Source organism: Protopterus annectens, chromosome 4.part0, assembly GCF_019279795.1.
Source record: "Protopterus annectens isolate FY-2018-M chromosome 4.part0, PAN1.0, whole genome shotgun sequence".
NCBI classification, from domain to species: domain Eukaryota; kingdom Metazoa; phylum Chordata; order Ceratodontiformes; family Protopteridae; genus Protopterus; species Protopterus annectens.
Genome location: NC_056733.1, coordinates 1,701,105,922 through 1,701,123,359, shown reverse-complemented (window position 1 = coordinate 1,701,123,359; position 17,438 = coordinate 1,701,105,922). Strand labels below are relative to the sequence as shown.

The following is a 17,438-nucleotide window of genomic DNA, read 5'->3' as shown; positions in this document are numbered from 1 at the left end:
TGACCATTAAGCCAAGCAAAATATCAGGTGGGTATGGCAGAGGTCTCTTACCTAGGACATAGAGTGGGGAGTGATAAGATCAAGCCAGAACCTGCCAAAGTTACCAAAAAGCAAGTGAGGGCATTCTTAGGGACAGCAGGGTACTACAGAAAGTTTGTCCTCAATTATACTACCATAACTGCTTCCCTCACAGATCTAACAAGGAAGAACAGGCCAGATAAGGTAGTGTGGACCCCAGCATGTGAGTAGGCATTCCAGAAACTTAAAGAAGCTTTGGGAGGACCCCCTGTGTTAGCCAGTTAAGATTACAGCAAAGAATTTGTTGTGCAGGTGGATGCTTCAAACCATGGAGTGGGGGCTGTACATAGCTAGATTTCTTCAGAGGGAAAAGAGCACCCAGTGGTTTATCTCAGTCGTAGGCTCCAACCCAGGGAGGAATGCTATGCAGCTGTAGAATAGGAATGTCTAGCCATAGTGTGGGCACTGCAGAAACGTCAGCCTTATCTGTATGGAAGAATATGTCAGTGCGGCACCGCAGTGGGATTAGCAATGCCAACACAGATGGGCTCTAGACAGACCTAACCCTCTCAAGCAACGATTCTCAAGGGTCACTTGAAAAACTAACTTGAGTTCTGGGGGGGGGGGGTGTGAAGATATGTGAATGCTGCCAGCCTAGGTAGATAAAATTCTGTGGATAATTCTGTCATTTGTAAATATTAATGTAAATTCTAGCAAGTAACTCTGGTCTCAAAACAATAGCAAGAATTCTTTCATCCATCATCTGGAGCATTTTCTCCCCGGGCCTCCGCTGAAAACAGGCTCTGTGGAGCCTAGTCGGACTTTCCTGGTTAACAAATGATAAATAAATAAAATAAATAAATAAATCCAGACATCTCGGCTCCAAGTTTTGAGATCAAACAATTATACAATGCTTGACTTTTCAGCTTTCCTCCAGCAGAGTGCAATGTGGTTACAGTTTTGAAGTTCAACATTTAACAAAGAGAACAAGTATGTGGCTTACATTAATATTTATAAATGACAGAATTATCTACAAAATTTTATCTAGCTATGCTGGCAACCTTCACATATCTTCACATTTTAAATACAATTCTGTATATGCAAATTTAAGATTATCTACACTATTTTCCACTGTACCTCCCTCCGCCTTAATTTGGGCTGCTCTCTCTCTCTCGTCATCTTAGCTTCTTATGTCCTAATTTTAACCAGTCTTTATAGTAACAAATACGGTATTGCACTGCATGTACCTTCCTGTGTTTTTATCACATACAACCATTGTAATTCATATTTTTAAGTGAAACTGTGTTTGTAGATGATGTAAAAGATGGTTGAATAATGGAACTATTGCTCATTCTGAAACTGACTGCAAATAATGAAACAATGCAAAAGCGTCCTCTAAAAACTACCAGAGGGCGAAAAAATGAAAACTTACACCAATTAACTAAGACTAAGGGTCCAGGAAATAGTCTAATTCAGATAAGTTAAGAAATAACGTTGGGTTGTTTTGCGTTTTACTGATTTCGTACAAGTAGGCTGAATATTACAAAACATACGTCACTGTGGACACCACACTACTAGACAAAGGAGTATCCTTAAGACGTCATACGAATTCTCTTTTTTATTTTTTGTCAGTAAGGGCACGACTACACGCACCCGTCTAATAAACAGATGAGATGAAACCCCGCCTTCCACAATTGTTAAGCCTATCCCCTGGGATCCCGGGCATGTTTATTTATAGGTAGCCTTTTACTAAGACTTCTTTTCTACTTGGCTGAATCCACTCTTTCACAGATGGGAGAATGGCTGTGATAGTGGTGGTCATTGTGGTAGAAGAGTCTTAATTTTGGTGCATTTTCACGCGTTAACAAGGCCTTTTCTGTAATTTCTATCTAACCTCCCTTCCCCCATTGCATAAGTTTAACTAACAAATTGGCGAGTAATGGTAGGTTCCAAGAGCAGCTACCTTCTCTGAAATATATGGTCTGTTATCCTGGGGATATTAACACAATTTTTGATTGTTGGAGAAACTTGCAGGAGGATTAGGTTACATGTTATGAAAAACAGATTATAGTTATAATTTATATGCTTCATTAAGCAAAGGAAAATTTAATCTGTGTTGCACAGTTCTTAAATGAACATATATAGGTGAACTCGGTACTCCCCTCAAATTATTTGCATTGGTGGTAGCGTCCGGCCCGGTTACTTGTATCCAGTGAGGAAGTGTCAGGCTTAGGAATCCTAGGTTGTGCTATCAAAAGTCAGAGTTACTAAATAATTTTGCTAGTTTTGGATTCGCGGAGTGCACCTGGCTAGTTGTGACCCACACCTTTCCAGATATCGTAAGGTTGGACTTTTCCAGAAGCTGTTTTCATCAGAATTATTATAAAATGTTGGTAGTTACTGGCAATAATGCCAGCAGTTGTGCCTGGTACAGTGTCAAACCAGAAATAAACATAATTGGAACTGCTGCTAGTTTGTGGCTCGTTCAGTAAAATTCTGAGCTGGTGATTAGTGTAAGCAAGACGGGTAATGACGAGGTTTGTGTTGGTAGTGGTGATGGGGGGGGGGGGGGTGCTGTAAAAGAAAAGGACTGGGGGAGGGGTGTACAGTGTTTTGACAGGGACCCATTATATGGAATGGGTTGAGCAGGACTAGACATGCTGACCAGAACGCAGAGCAGATGGGGACAGAAAATTCAATAAAAGGGTAGTGTGTCCCAGGGCAGTGTACAGGGTGCTGGAATACAGCATTTCAGATTCAATTGTCGCACAGAATAAGAATGTGTACAAAAGTTTTATTGCGTTTGACATGATTATATTTAAGCAAACAACAAAAAAGCAAACTGTAATAGACAGGATATCTGGGATGGTTTGAAGAGGAAATAACTGCCTGCATGACGTTTTTCTTTTCTTCCCAGGTTGTGAAATGTCTTTTTTTCAGTAGATATGCAAATTTTATATGGGTGGCATTCCTCTGGCATTTGGAGCAGAATAGGTTGACAGTGCCCTGAAAAGGCAAGGGGTGGTAGAGATGAAGTGGACTGGATATGCTCTTTAAATTTCCTCTTGTTTATTGTCTTTGTTTTTCAGCGCTTTTATGATTTTGGCAATGGAACAGTGTGCTTGTGTGGAACGTGAACTGGACAAGTTACTACAGAAGTTTGTTTTGTATGGCCAGCACACTGAGAGGAGTTTAGACGAATTGCTGAAGTATGTCACTGGCCTGAGAGACGAACTTTCCCATACAGGTAAAATGTCAATTTCAATATAGGCGTATTGCTGCTGTTGTTGCCTACCTGACAGGTGCATGCATCTAGAATTGTTTTCCCTTTAGAGTTACCTTGTGTCAGGTTCTCGAGATATTTACTTTCTATAAAATAATGTTTCTTCAAGGTCCTTTGCTACTTCTGTTTTTTGCAGTCTACCCTGTCGCCTAATTTAATGCTGTTTTGGAAACTATGCAGTTTGGTTTGCTGTCCTTATGTTTTTTTTTTCTGGCAGTTTGTTTTAATAGACTGGTTAGTTTACCCATTTTAATTTCTATTACCTTGGTTCATTGAAGAGCCGATGATTGTTTATATTAGGACACATCATTGTACTTCGTGCAGGTGTGGACAGTGCTGACTTGATTGGGGATGTCAATGTGGCTGTCAGTTAAGTGTTTGGCATTTTATTCTAATTCCTTACTTCTTGAAACTTTAAAACATTTAGGAAGGTTAAACTATAAAAAAAAAATGGGAACTGTAATGGACATTACTGATTTAATGCCAGTGAAAGCTAGACACGCATATCCAGGAAGTGGGCTGCCGTCCCCTGCATCCCTGCTTTACATGGTTTTAATTGCCTTTTATTCTTTTGAGGGGTGCTGGGGGCATTAGACCCCCAGTGGACATTGTTTTTTTTTTAATCTTCACTTGAGCCACACAAACATTTATTACTTGGAAAATAACTTGTCATTATGATTTCCATCATGTTACACCAGGGATGGCGCTTGTTACTGCATGTCCTGATGTGTCTTAATATAAACATTGCCAATGAGTCTGACTAAGACTATACTAGCTCATACTGAGTGCTTGTTTTTGGGAGGCGTGTTTGTGTATATGCAGGGATAGGGGTGGCTTGAGAGTTATGGTTTGTTTAGCAGCATGGTCAGTATTGCTAAGGAATGGAGGTTGTAAGAATCAAAGTTGGATACATACGGTGCGTGTTATTTGCCAGTCAGTACCTTATTAATAGAGCATTATACTCTGGACTTTCAGTACAATCTCTCTTTGTTCCCCAAGCCATTATTCATTTGTTGAAGTTATATTTTGATCTTGAGATGTCCATTCCTTTTAGTGACATTTTCTTTGTTATAACTTTTGCCCATCAGAAGTGTGAACCATTTTTGCCTTGCTTCAGGTTTTTGCTGTTTTGTGTCCTAGGATGCATGTGTGTTGATGTAATTCAGTACGTTTAGTAAATACCGACATATGAAGAGGAACATGTGTTGTATCTTTAAGAAGTTTTTCAAGGACTGAATGTGCATAGAAATAGCAAACACGTGCTAGCTTCATTGCCATTTTGAGAGTGCAGCCAGAGAGTGAGCATGTATGAATGTAATAGCTAGTTTGTATAAAAGTTTATCTAAGTTAAAGTCATTAAGCATCAATCCTGATTTGTTTGTACATAATAAAGCTGATTGAACAGAACCCACAAAGACTCGTTGATTACATCCTGACTAGACTAACGAGATGGTGTCTAAACTGGGATTGCAGAGACTGCTTTCCAGAGCTACGTGGTGCAAAGTTAGTGAAGGTAAACTAAGAGAAACAAGCACAAAAAAGGGACAGAAAAAAACAAAGATAATGAAAACTTGCGCAAACAGTTTATTTTATAAAAAAAGATAAAACTGATCATTACAAGGGCACAAACCACATTATTAAACAAGTGATCAGCACAAAAGGTTTATTAATTAAACAAAATGTTTAAAATTAAGATATCTGATAAATCAATTATCAGAAAAGCACATAAGGGGTTTGGAATTACTTTGGAATTGCAAAACGAGCATGTTTAAAGCAAAATGGGCATGTTTAGGGTAGAACGAGCACAAGAAAAATACATTAGGCATGAAAAGAGATTTAACAAACAAAATGACTATAATAAGGGCAAAAAGGGCACAAGCATAAGTAAAGCAAGGCGATTGCATCTTTTTTGGCAAAGTACTGTGTTTTGGCATTACTACTACGTACTGTATGCAGGACATAACTAGAGTCACCTGAAGTATTTCAAAAGTGTGTAAAAGTGCTTACAGCATATGCTTATTACTGTGCATGTATTTTGAAGAGTTTGTGTGCAAAGTGCAACTGTTCCATGAAGTACAGTCAAAGTACAGCTGTTTCGAAAAGTTTCTTGTGCTGGGTGTGTCTATTCACAAAGTGCCGCCTTTGCAGAGTGTTTCTTGCACTGTAAAGAATTATTTAGCAAAGTACCACCATTTTGGGGATGTTTGTGTGCCATGTACTGTGTAGAAATGTATCTTACTCTGAGCTTCTGCCTAGTTCATTCGCACAGTGCAGTTATTTTGAAATGTTTCTTACACCGATAAGGGGTTAAGTTCTCGCAGTACAGTGATTTCAAAGGTATGACAGTGCCCGGGAGACTTATTTCGCAAAGTTCAGTTATTCAGAGGATTGTTGTGCTATTGAGCAAAGTTATGAATACTTGCATAAATTTCTGGCATATGTATATTGTAAAACCCTTCACTGGTATATGTTAATAATGGCTGATGGATTTCAAAAGCCCTCATCACTTGTATTTGATCAGAATGTTGCAGAGAATTGGAGAATATTTGAGCAAGAGTACGATACAAGCAGGATATTCTTACAAAGAGGCATGCACCAGGGCATTCATTTTGCTAAACCTAGCTGGGTCAGAGGCCATTGAAAGATGGCATTCATTTGTGTATGTACCAGCAGTATGTGAGGGAGAAGGTGAAAATCGCCATATTGTTGTACAGGCTAAATCACGGGAAGACCCAGAGTGTTTGAAGCGCAAATTCAGGGAAATGTGTAACCCCCAGAAAAATATTACATTAGAGAGGCATTTGTTTCACACAAGAGATCAGAAACCAGGGGAAACTTTTGCAGCTTATATTACTTACCCGAGGAACAAAACTAAAATGTGTCAGTTTGGTGACTTAAAAGATGAGTTGATAAAGGGAAGTCTTCTTTGTGGTACTAATAGTGCTATTGTATGAAGGATTTTGCTTTGTGACAGTGATTTTAATTTTGAGTAAAGCTGTTGAGATTGTCAAATCCATGAAATTACAGAAAGGCGCACAAGTATGCTTGCAAGTGAAAATAGCATGGTTTCAGCAGGCTCCAGAGCAAATGTAGACATCATGCAACACGTGGCAAGAAAAAGCATGACAGCTACAGTCCCTGTGGGTTCTCCTGGGAAACAACATAGTTTTCCAGAAAGTTCTAACAAAGGAGGATGCTCAGTGCAGTACAAGCATGAATCAGCAAAACCCAAATCCAACTTTATTGTTAACTGTCACAGTTGTGGTGCCAGTCATGAGTCTAAAAGAGAGGAACGCTTAGCATTTGGTCAGCAATGTCACAAGTGTAAAAAAAAAAAATGGAACTGTTTTCAAAAGTTTTGCAAATCAAGTAAACCTCACACAGTTACAAAGGATGGTCACTATAAAAAAGCAAGTTGTTCATACAGAGAGCTGCATTTCTACTTCTACATAGATATATCAGTAATTGGTGAAGAGGTTGATGCAGTGAATTTTTTGGCAAAGGACAAAGTGTTTTGTACTGTCCAGATCAATGGCAAATCCACCGAGCTCAAAGTAGACACTGGTTCAAAGTGCAATGTTATGTCAGCAGACACATTTGCTAAGGTGAGAACTAATGATCAGCTCTTTGTGGCTAGTAGTGCGAAACTTGTTGCTTATGGAGGTGAAGAAATTCAAACCGAAGGCTCAGTAGTGCTTTCATGTTATGTGTTTAGGAACTGTTGCAGCTTGTTATTCCATGTAGTTTGAAGACCTGTGCAGTCATTATTGGGTCTCGGAGACAGTTTGAGAATTAATCTGCTTTCTTTTACCAAAGAAGTTCATCATATAAGCATATATCCTAGTTCCAATTTTTCTGAATCCATTTTCTGAGTATGCTGATGTCTTCAATGACAAGTTGAGCAAACTTCCAGTTGTGTATTCTATGAAGTTAGACCCAGAGATCAGTCCAGTAGTCAGACCAGCAAGGTTCAGATAGCTGTGCAGGATAAAGTCAAAGCTCAGTTAGATAAAATGGTGCAGCAAGGTGTAATCTGTCTAGTTACAGAACCAACTGAATTGGTGTCGTCTATGGTAGCAGCCCACAAGAAAGGTTGAGATGAAATCAGAATATGTATTGACCCAAGAGATTTGAACAAAGCATTAAAGAAACATCATCATCCAATGCATACAGTTGAGGAAGCCACAGCCGTAATACCGAATGCCGCTGTTTTTTTTTTTCTGTCTTGGATGCAGAGAGTTAATTTTGGCAAGTGATGCTTGATCGCAAATCCTCATTATTGACCACTTTCAGTACCCTGTTTTGGCAGATGTAGATTCCTAAGGATGCCTTTTGGAATAAATTTTACAAGTGAAGTTTTCCAGCATGCAATAGAGCAAATTTTTCAGGTTATCCTTGTGCCATAATAGTAGATGATTTATTGGTTGGAGGCAATGCTGAAGCAGAGCATGACAGAAACCTTTAAGAGAGTTCTAGACAGAGCACTTGAAGTGAACTTAAAGCTCAGTCCTCTAAAGTGTAAATTCAGACTACCAAAAGTTACATATGTAGGTCATTTATTTACCAGCACTGGCTTGAGACAATACTCGTCCAAGCATGCAGCTATTTTTGAGATGTCATCACCAGATAATGTTCAAGCTGTACAATGTTTTCTTGGCATGGTCAACTATTTTAAGCAAGTTTATACCTGTGAGTGGGCAGCACCTTTTAGAGAGCTGACGCACAAAAGTGTTACATGATCCTGGTTGGAACAGCACTGGAAAGCATTTGAAGACCTTAAGCAGAAAATTGCCACCCCACGTACATTAAGATACTATGATGAAAATAAACAAGTCACTCTTTCCTGTGATGCTTCAAAATTTGATCTTGGCCCAGTTATTCTTCAAGAAGACAGACCAGTAGCCTATGCATCTAGAGCCCTTACCCAAACTGAAATCCAATATGCTCAAACTGAGAGAGAACTTTTGGCGAAAGTATTTACATGTTCAGAGTTTCATGATTGTATCTATGGTCAAGCTATTCAGATTGAAACTGATCCCCAACCTCTAGTTACTGTTTTAAAGAAGACTTTGCATTCAGCTCCAGTGAGATTGCAAAGAATGATGCTCAAATTGCAAAAGTACAACTTTAGAAATGGTCTATACAAAAGGCAAACTTCTTTTTCTGGCTGATACCTTATCCAGATCACCCAGAAATACAACGGAACACCTTCATGAAGAGAATTTTGACTTAATGGAAGTGTGTAATTTTTCTGCCACGAGACTTGAGCGGAGTCCTAGAAAGACTGATCGAATTTTGCAGAAGCTCAACCACTACATAATGTTGGATGTCCGTAAAAGCAATCTGGTGTACCACCTGAAGTGCCGACATATTTTCCTTACAGAGGTGAGATGTTGACGGAAGATGACATTATTTTTAAAGGTCCTAAAATTGTGTTCCTGCTTCCTTACAACATGAATAGAACCAGATTTTGCATTGTGGTCACCCAGGTTCTGAATCTACCAAAAGAAGGGTGAGAGAACTAGTATTTTGGCCTTCTCTAGTAAACGACATTGATAAAAGTACTTTCTTCTTGTTTAGTATGCAGTACTAAACCGCATTTGCAAAGAGAACCACTTCAGCTAAGTCAAGTTCCTGAACTACCTTCGTCAACAGTGGCCACTGATATATATAACCACTTCAGCTAAGTCAAGTTCCTGAACTACCTTCGTCAACAGTGGCCACTGATATATATTTGAGAGGAACAATCAGCATTACTTAGTACTGATAGTCTTATTCAAATTGGTTTGAGATTAGGTAGTAAATCAGTCTAACATCCACTGCTGTTATCACCAAGTTGAAAAGTAATTTCTCAGTCCATGGTAGTCCATGCAAAGTTGTTTCTGACAATGGTACTCCATTTACCAGTCAGTTATTTCAGAAATTTGCAAGAGAATGTGACTTTGTACATGTTACTAGTAGTCCAGAATATCCACAGTCAAATGGACTAGCTGAACATGCAGTACAGTGTGCAAAGCAATTACCTAAAAGGTCAAAGCGTGACAATACCCATGTCTTTTTGAATTTACTTAATCTCGGAAACATAACCCAGTGACGATATACTTGGCTGTCCTGCTCAGAGACTTCTATCCAGGCAAAGCAAAACAACACTGCCTGTTCGTTCCAGTTTGTTGAGGCCTAAAGCTAAGAACAACGGAACTACCAGAGCCCAATTATTCAGGAAGAGTTTTTTTTTCCAGAAGTCCAGTTAGGATAAATTGAGCAGATTTCTTTGTCCATTGAAAGGAGGAGAGACAGTGAGGATAAAAACAGTGAAAGGTTTCGACCAGATTGGTGAAGTAACAGGTATTATGTACCGAGCTGAGATCCTACTTCGTAGAATCTGAGGGTGTGGAGTACAGGAGAAAATCGCAGGCATCTTTTCTGTACCAGAAGCGATATTGCAACATTGTTCCTGTGATACAGACTCTAGATCTCAGAAGCAATCCAGACAATGCTCCTGTTGCAGAACATGTCTTAACTTCTACTTCCATTCCTGATAATATGTTCCTGATGTCCCTAAGGTTGAACATTCTGTAGACAGTCTCAGTTGCTAAATCTAATTCTAAATTTTATGTCACACAATTTGCTCGTATTTCCAGACCTAACGTGAAATGCACAGTGATCTGGACATAGTTGTATGTGTATCTAGTTCTGTATAATTGCATGACCTGGACATAGTTGTATGTGTATCTAGTTCTGTAGAATTGCATGACAAAGAATTATTTGTATTGATTGCATGTCAATATTGCATGACCTATACAACTGTGTGTGTGTGTGTGTGTGTGTGTGTGTGTGTGTGTGTGTGCTGTATCTTTAAGAAGCGTTTCATGGACTGAACACGCATATAAATGGCAAGCACATGCTAGCTTCAGTGCCATTTTGCGAGTGTAGTCAGAGAGTAAGCATGTATGAATGTAATAGCTAGTTTGTATACAACTTTAATACAACTTTATCTAAGTTAAAATCATTGAGCCTCAATCCTGATGTTTGTACATGATAAAGCTACTTGAACAGAACCCACAAAGACTTGTCTGTTACATCCTGACTAGACGAGTGACAGAAGTGTGGTTTTTCAAGTCTGAGTGATGCGACTTGCTCCTGTAGAACTCTCCCTTCCCCTTCTTTTGTTATACCGGCAAATCTCCCCGACAGCAGCCCCATTATTTTTTGCAGTTAAAACCACCCTCTAATCCATCTCACAATGTGTACTTTTATTTCCATCTTCATCAGTTATTTCCCTAAATGTCTGTATCAGACTGAATCAAATTTCATATAGACATGCAAATATATTACTTCTTTCGGGTTACATTGCTGCATGGTTTTCGTTATCCAGTTGTAAAATCCATGCAGGCTTGTGTGTTTGGCCTTGCCAAGTAATGTAGTATGCACTCAGAATAATCACATTTGTGAATTTAACCATCCCTGGATCTCTTCACAAATTAAAATACAAAGACCATCTTTGTTCAGTAAACCATAAAAGTTGAATCGGACAAAGTTCTTACACTATTTCAGGATTTTAAAATAAAAACAATTTAAAATCAACAAATTTCACCTCTGCAACCTGTAGAGGTCATGCATGTTGAAACCTTTCTCATCCTACCTCTGGGATTTCTTAAAGGGATAATCCCAGGGATTTTTTTGTTTTGATTCAGCCTTTGTTTACATTTCAGGGTTGCCTTTCTGAGCATGCTCACCTTTGGCTGAGGGGGGTGGGGGAAGAGTGCCTGCTGAAAGTTTCAAAGGTGTTAGCCAAATTCCATCTCAAATTACAGTTGTACTGACACCAGTTCTCTGTGTGAGACATTCATTAGTTTAATCTGTGTGTTTTATCCATTGAGAAAAGTAGCCTTTCAGGCATTTTATGACCTGATTGTTGCTGCTACTACTCTACAAAACACACCAGTAATGCAAGGCTTTTAAAACATTAATAAACAAGAGTTTTTTGTTTTCTTTCATTTCATATTTTATTCTGTGGTGATTGTGAGTCCTGGCCAACTACAATTTTATGACATGGCTTCTACCTATAGAAAGCATATGAGTAAGGCAAACAGTAGTGGAAACCATATTTCTCTTTCTTTCATTTCATGTTTTACTGCATTCTGATTTTTGAATACTAGTCTGGTGTAGTGACTTTCTGACCTGCTGATAATCCCATAGAAAGCAAGTGTGTGACAAAGTAAGAGCATTAGTAGACACAGTGTTCTGTTCCTTTTTCAGATTTTATTTTGATATGTGCTGAACTCTGAATACTAGTAAACAAATTGACATTTTTTTTATGAGCGGACTGCTTGTTCATCTGTGGAAGCATGAATGATGGCAGTGTTTAAAAATTAGTATACACCATCTTTTCCTTTCATTTCTGTGATGAAAGGAGGTACTGCCAGCACAGCTATCTGGAATTTTGTAAATTGTCATTTGTAAATATCAAACTAATTTATATAAGATGCTTGTGTTACAAATGTGTTAGAACTGCATATCATGTGTATATCAAACGCTGTGTACAGATGTTTGTGTTGAAAAGATATTTGTAAAGTGCTGTGTTTAAAATTTATCCACAGTGTTTCCTACTAGAAGAGAACAGAAATGTACATGCACTATTGTAACTGTTTTAAATGTATATATTTTAACAGTGGAAACTGGAATACAGGAGGTTAACCTTAGTCCAGCAAACTTTAGAAAAATATCTGAAATTAAATTACTTTATATGCTAGGTCATAAAGATGTGTGAATGAAGCTAGAGAGACAAAGTGTGTACTAGGAAGCTTTCTGTATAGTCTCTGGGGTGACCTAATTGCTACTTGGGAAGCATGAAGGAATGCAAGATTTCCAGCATCTGCCAAAGATCTGAGCAAAAGCCCTTTTATGAGTATTTTTACAGGTAGATGCTAAATACTGCCAGATTCAGCATTGGGGGGTTGCATGAGAACTAGAAGTCAGATAACCAGAAATTATGTAATTTTGCGAGCTACCTGGCAACAAGAAACATTCATCATATCTGCCTTGCTCTATTAATAAGTTTTAGGGTATAGTATAATTCTCTTGGATGCAGTCAGGAATATAGCGAAGCTTAGTTTTAGATTTTTTTTCTTTGTGTTATATATTTCCTGTGATTTTGAACTCCTGTCACTGCGAATATATATTTAGTATTGTCTTGTTTTATTATTTATTAAATATATTTAAACCTTTCATTGTGGCTGATCTGTGTAGAGCTATTTAAGTTTTGAGAGTACTTGTATATTTTATTTGGTGACAATGTATGGGGCACTCCTAATACCCTTGCTCTTGGTCAAACTACCATTTGTGTTAGTATTAATATTGCACAGTAAAACTGGACACCCTTTAAGGGCCTTAAAGTAGCTGTTGAGGAGTGACTGGTGGCAGTGGAAACTACCTTATAGTCTGGGCAGAAGGGGGCATAGCTAGTAAACCTGTGCCAGCCATTCCCAGGTGTGTGCGTGTGTGTAAATCAAACTTCAGTGTGTGTGTGTCAGCTACTTGAGCAGAGACACGAAGCACTGGTTGGACAGAGAGGGTGCTGGTTGTCCTCTCGGTCACTCAGCTAAGATCTCAATTCTATAGCTGTGCCAGTGGGGAGTCTTATTTGGGATCTGGAGAAAGAGGGGGGAAAACAGCTCTGGACTGACTGTGGTCTCTTTGTGCTCTTAAGAGAGATTGCACTTGATGCAGGGAGCTGCATCTGGAAATACTGTGTGTGTACCTGTTATCCTCCCAGTGAATGCCCCCCCCCCCCCCCCGGTGCCAGTTGTGAGGATTGAGGTTTCTGGATTACTGGTCCAGTGGAGGGTCATCACAACTTCATATTTTATTTTTGCTGATTTCCAGTTGCTAACCAAACGCACTTCTAGTGTACATGCTAAATTTTAGTGAGTTACTATATTGTATTAGGTTTTCAGCACTTCTTTCTCTTAACCTTTTATCTGTATGAATCTGTTTCTAGTTCCACTTTTATTGTATATAAACAGATAACTGAAATGATACTGTACAGCTTTTGGCATCATTCTAGCAGTTTGGAGTACTTAATGAGTGTCTGATTCCTGATCTGGCAATGATTAGTCCTACATGGTAACATTTTAAACTTTTTCCATTCCAGCTTACTCACATGATAGCATACCTCTCGATCTCCTAGCATAAAAAATTTGGACAAAACCTAAAATAATGTGGAACAAATGCCCAAAAATAGAGACAAATTTTGAATACTGCACGTTTTTAGAAGAACAGGATTTCTTAGTGTGCATTTTCTTAAGGTTATGAAGTCAGAAACTCAAATGTGTGTCATTCTTTAGTAACTTCAGTCCTCAGTGATTTTCCAGAAAAATCAAAATTTTATGAGGAACAGACCAAAAACATGAGGCAAAAATCTGGACATCCAGGGAAAATCTGGATAGTTGAAAGGTATGCGATGGTAGTGATGACAGAGCAAAGTGACAGAAAGTAGTATTGTGTAAAATCTTACCATTAACAGTCGATGTCCTTTTCTTTAGTGTTGCAGTATTCGGTACAGAAGTCATGTCGCCCTGGACTGCCCGTTGCTTGGCTAGTATAAATAAGATCATGGTTGTGCCGTTCATCACATGTATGCTCCCTGCACAGAACATAGGGCATAAAAGGGATTTATGGATGCAACTAGCTAGCTATGTATTTCTCCAGAAGAGAACAGTCATCCTAGGACAAAGGAGCCCATACATATCCAGAAGGAAAAAATGCAGAATAAATAAGAAGGAGTTGGAGGGAGGGAGTGAAATTGGAGGGAGGGAGTGAATACTGCAACAATGAAGAGAAGGACATCTACTGTTGTAGTATGATTTTACACAACTGTACTATGCCATTCTGTATCACTGCTGCAGTATTTGGTACAGAAGAAGTAAAAAAAGCTCAGGAAACAGAATGGGAGGTCGAAGGCTGAGAAGAGTCCTCAACAAACCCACATAAAGTGGTTTCAGCAAAACCTGCTCTCATCCTTGAAACCATATCCAACTTATAATGATTACTAAAGGTATGCACTGAAGACCAAGTAGCGGCTTCAAGGATGGAATGGTGTCCAACCCCTTTAAGAAGGCACCAGAAGAAGCAACAACTCTACTGGAATTAGCTCTAACAAAAGCAGACTTGAGATTTGCCATAAAAAGAATGACAAAAAGAAATGGCCATTGATATCCTGGAGCTGGTGATTTGTTTGGAAACAGCCAAACCCAAAGGCCTGGAATGAAAGGAGACAAACCCAAAGGCCTGGAATGAAAGGAGACAAAAAGCTGATCAGACTTATGAGTAGTCCTAATTGTATCCAAATAGTACCATGGCCATCTGTGCAAATCCAAGGTATGGAGGACCCTCTCACTAGCAGACTGAATTGAAGGGAAGAGGAAGTTAGTTGTACTGACTGAATTAAGGACAACTCATTGACTACCTTGGGCTTCAGAGAAGTATTAGTACAAAGGGATACCCTGTCCCTGTGAAAAACAAAAAAGAAGGAATGGCAATAGGTTCCTGGAGCTCAGAAACCCTTCAAGCTGAAGTAGAAACCAGCAACAAAACAGTCTTCCAGGTACAATGTTGCAAAGAAGCAGAATCTACAGGCTGAAAAGGAGCCCGAGTCAACGCCCCACCCCCCCAAAAAAATAGGGTCCCAAGGAGGAAATAGGCATTCTTGGAGGCCTAATATGCAGGATGGCTTTAAAAATCTCAAAATGAGAGGTCAAAGGAGGATTCAAGGACAGGCAAACAAAAATGTTGACAAATGGGCATTCACAGAAGAACATGCCAAGCATGACTGGTGCATCTCACACAAATGAGAGGACCAGACGTAAACCCCACTGAAAGAAGGCCCTGGTTACGACCATGGCACTAAACCAAAAATCTCTTCCATTTGGACATACAAGATTTTCTTGTTGAGTCTTTCCTTACCTGCTGTAAAACCCTGAGCACTTCCTCAGAAAAGAGGTGCCTGAAAGGGATCAAACCCCTATTATCCACAGTGTCATTAGCAAAGTGGAGAAGAGGGGAAGGATGATGGACCTCTTCTCCTGTGAGGAGATCCATCCAGTGAGTTAAGTTGTGATACTTGGCCAGATGTATTATTTCTGGCGGAGTAGTCCATAATGAATATTTTAAAGTCCACCAACTCATTACAGTCCCATAGAATGCTCCCAGTTATCTCTTTCTTACCTATCACACATCTAGTGTTTGCAGTCTACCTGTGGAAACATTCTTTGAGTCTGCTTGGGTATTCAAATACTTATGCAAACATTTCCAAGCAAAAACCCTAAAACTTCTAGACTTTGTTGCATATTTGGGAGCCTTCTTTCCTTGTTTCTTTGTCAACTCCAACATCCTCTGATTCCTATAGTTGCCATGCCGTATTTTGAATGCCCTACTCCTAATCCCCCACATCCCCTGCTAATTATAATACTAACTCTGAGACCACACAATCCCCTTGGAAAGGAAATCTTTCCCTACTCTGAGATTGATGTTGCACACCTGTCAAATACCCATCTATGTCAACCAAAGGTGTCACTTTACTGGGAGTCGGAGGACTTGCTGTTCACTCCAGAGCTTGGCATCCATATATAGTGTGTGTATGTATATAAACAAACATAGGCACACAAACACAGATGCATAATATAAATATATATACAGACACAAACCTGTACATGGGCGTATACACTAGTGTGTGTGTGTGTGTAATATATATATATATATATATAATTTATATCTCTATGGATCTACTTCACAAAAATGAAGCCCCATAACACCGAGACCACATGCATGAAACCCCAAAACACCGAAAACATACAACCATGTTCACACACACACACACACACACACACACACACACACAACTGCCCCAAACTACCTAACACAACATCCTACAATACAGATAGGCAGGGGGCAAGCCCCCCTGCACCTCCCATGTGCAGGGCAAGCCCCCTTGCACCCCCACGCCCCCCTTCTTTAATATTCTAACTCCAAGATCGCACAGACACACAAGGCAAACTTACACCCACACATTACAGTCACACACACACACACACACACACACACACACACACACACACACACCACTAACCCTCAAACATGCACATACACAAACATACTTACCTGCACCGCAACACCAGAAGTGCGAAAATCAAAATCCAGTAATACTGGAATTTTGAATTTCACACTTCTGGTCTTTCGGTGTAATGGGATTTCGTTCATATCGTCTCTATGGTATGAGTTTCGGTGTGTGTGTGTATATGTGTGTATATATATATATATATATATATATATATATATGGGTCTACTTCAGAAAAACAAAACCCCAGAACACCGAAACTCATACCATAGAGACGATATGAATGAAATCCCATTACACCGAAAGACCAGAAGTGTGAAATTCAAAATTCCAGTATTACTTGATTTTGATTTTCGCACTTCTGGTGTTGCGTTGCAGGTAAGTATGTTTGTGTATGTGCATGTTTGAGGTGTGTGTGTGTGTGTGTGTGTGTGTGTGTGTGTGTGTGTGTGTGTGTGTGTGTGTGTGTGTGTGTGTGTGTGTGTGTGTGTGTGTGTGTGAGTGTGTGTGTGTGTGTGTATGTATGTATGTATGTATATATATATATATATATATATATATATATATATATATATATATATATATATATATATATATATATATATATATATATATGTATATATATATATATATATATACATATACATATACAATGTATATAACATATTGTAATTATGTTCCCTAATTCTTTCCCTTAATCTTCTGTTAGTTTTTCCTATATAGAATACGTTACACATTGTGCACCTAGCCAAATATATCACATTCCGTGTCTGACAATTGGCTATAACTGTAAGGGAATGAATCTTATTTGAAACTGCATTGATTACACCTTGTACAAGGTTTCGTACCCAAGTACAACCCTGTATCATCAGACTTAACCTTTGTTTTAAAATGACAAAGTATCTGTTTAAGATTTCTTTTATTTTTGAAAATAAAACTAGGTTCCTCCCCTAATATATTCTTGATATTTTCATCGATTAATAAAACTTCCCAATGTTTGCTAAAGATATCAGATGTAAAATA

The 17,438-nt window shown here is 38.9% G+C and overlaps 1 protein-coding gene across 5 annotated transcripts in view; it reads left to right on the top strand.

Annotated features, from left to right (window-relative positions):
• Positions 1 to 1,778: 1,778 nt before the first annotated feature.
• RMND5B (required for meiotic nuclear division 5 homolog B) overlaps positions 1,779 to 17,438 on the top strand; it is a 993,687-nt gene continuing 978,027 nt past the window's right edge. The window contains exons 1-2 of one of the 5 annotated variants that reach the window (XM_044069428.1): positions 1,779 to 1,960; positions 3,108 to 3,265. In XM_044069428.1, coding sequence (XP_043925363.1) covers positions 3,115 to 3,265 — 151 coding nt within the window. In that variant the 5' untranslated portion in view covers positions 1,779 to 1,960; positions 3,108 to 3,114. Of the gene's footprint in view, positions 1,961 to 2,206; positions 2,363 to 2,390; positions 2,408 to 2,657; positions 2,725 to 3,107; positions 3,266 to 17,438 lie in introns of those variants that run through there. The other 4 variants (XM_044069429.1, XM_044069427.1, XM_044069430.1 and 1 more) reach the window with 4 other exon arrangements.